Here is a 770-nt window from a genome sequence, read left to right on the forward strand (position 1 = left end):
AAGAAGACGTTTTCAAGCTCATTCCCTCAATTCCCCCTTCACCAGCTTTCAAATAAATAAAAAATCTTTAAATGTAGTAAGTACCTGGCATAAGATAGTGGAGTTGGGCTCAATCATAGCGTTTCCGTAGGGAACGAGACGGAGATCGACAATGGAGATGAGGCCGTCGGAGAAGATCTTGGATAGGGAGAAGACGATGAAGCGGGAACAGAATGGGCAAAGGGCCTCGTAATAGAGAGCGAGGGAGACTTTCTGAGCTGCCCAAGTTGTGGAAAATGTGAGAAAGAAAGATGAGGAGAGTACGAAGAAGAAGAAGAACAAGACGACGGCTTGATGAACTGAAGCCATTTCAGAACAAAGTTACAGAGTTTGCCGATCGAAGCTTGGGGATTGGATCTTTAGGTCAGTTGAGCAATCCGCGGGGTTCAGGCTGTTCAGCAACACTCTTTAAAAAAGAAAATTATTTTAATAAGAGAAAAAAGAAGGGGATTTACATATATATCATTTTACATTACACTATTTATATTTCTAACCGTTAAAATTTTAATATTTTTTTATTATCATCCATAGATTAATTATAGACGCAACAAATAAAAAATTAAAATTTATAGGATTTTATGGGTGATAGAAATGAAATATAGAAGTGACAGATTTGATAATGAAATTAAAATTGTTTATAAGTGATAGACATAAAATATTAAAAAAAAAATTGTTAGATATGTAAATAATATGATATAAAATGATATGTATATAAATCCACTTAAAAAAAC

The 770-nt window shown here is 34.0% G+C and overlaps 1 protein-coding gene across 1 annotated transcript; it reads right to left on the reverse strand.

The window, feature by feature from the left end:
- Positions 1-84: 84 nt before the first annotated feature.
- On the reverse strand, positions 85-455 carry LOC110113746 (gamma-interferon-responsive lysosomal thiol protein; the record flags this gene model as incomplete). The annotated part of the gene is given in 1 exon segment (XM_020846421.2): positions 85-455. A coding segment is annotated over 1 exon segment (264 nt), but the record flags the coding sequence as incomplete, so codon positions are not given.
- Between the last annotated feature and the right edge of the window lie 315 nt (positions 456-770).

This window comes from Dendrobium catenatum, unplaced genomic scaffold (assembly GCF_001605985.2).
Source record: "Dendrobium catenatum unplaced genomic scaffold, ASM160598v2 original_scaffold_83765, whole genome shotgun sequence".
Taxonomy (NCBI): Eukaryota; Viridiplantae; Streptophyta; class Magnoliopsida; order Asparagales; family Orchidaceae; genus Dendrobium; species Dendrobium catenatum.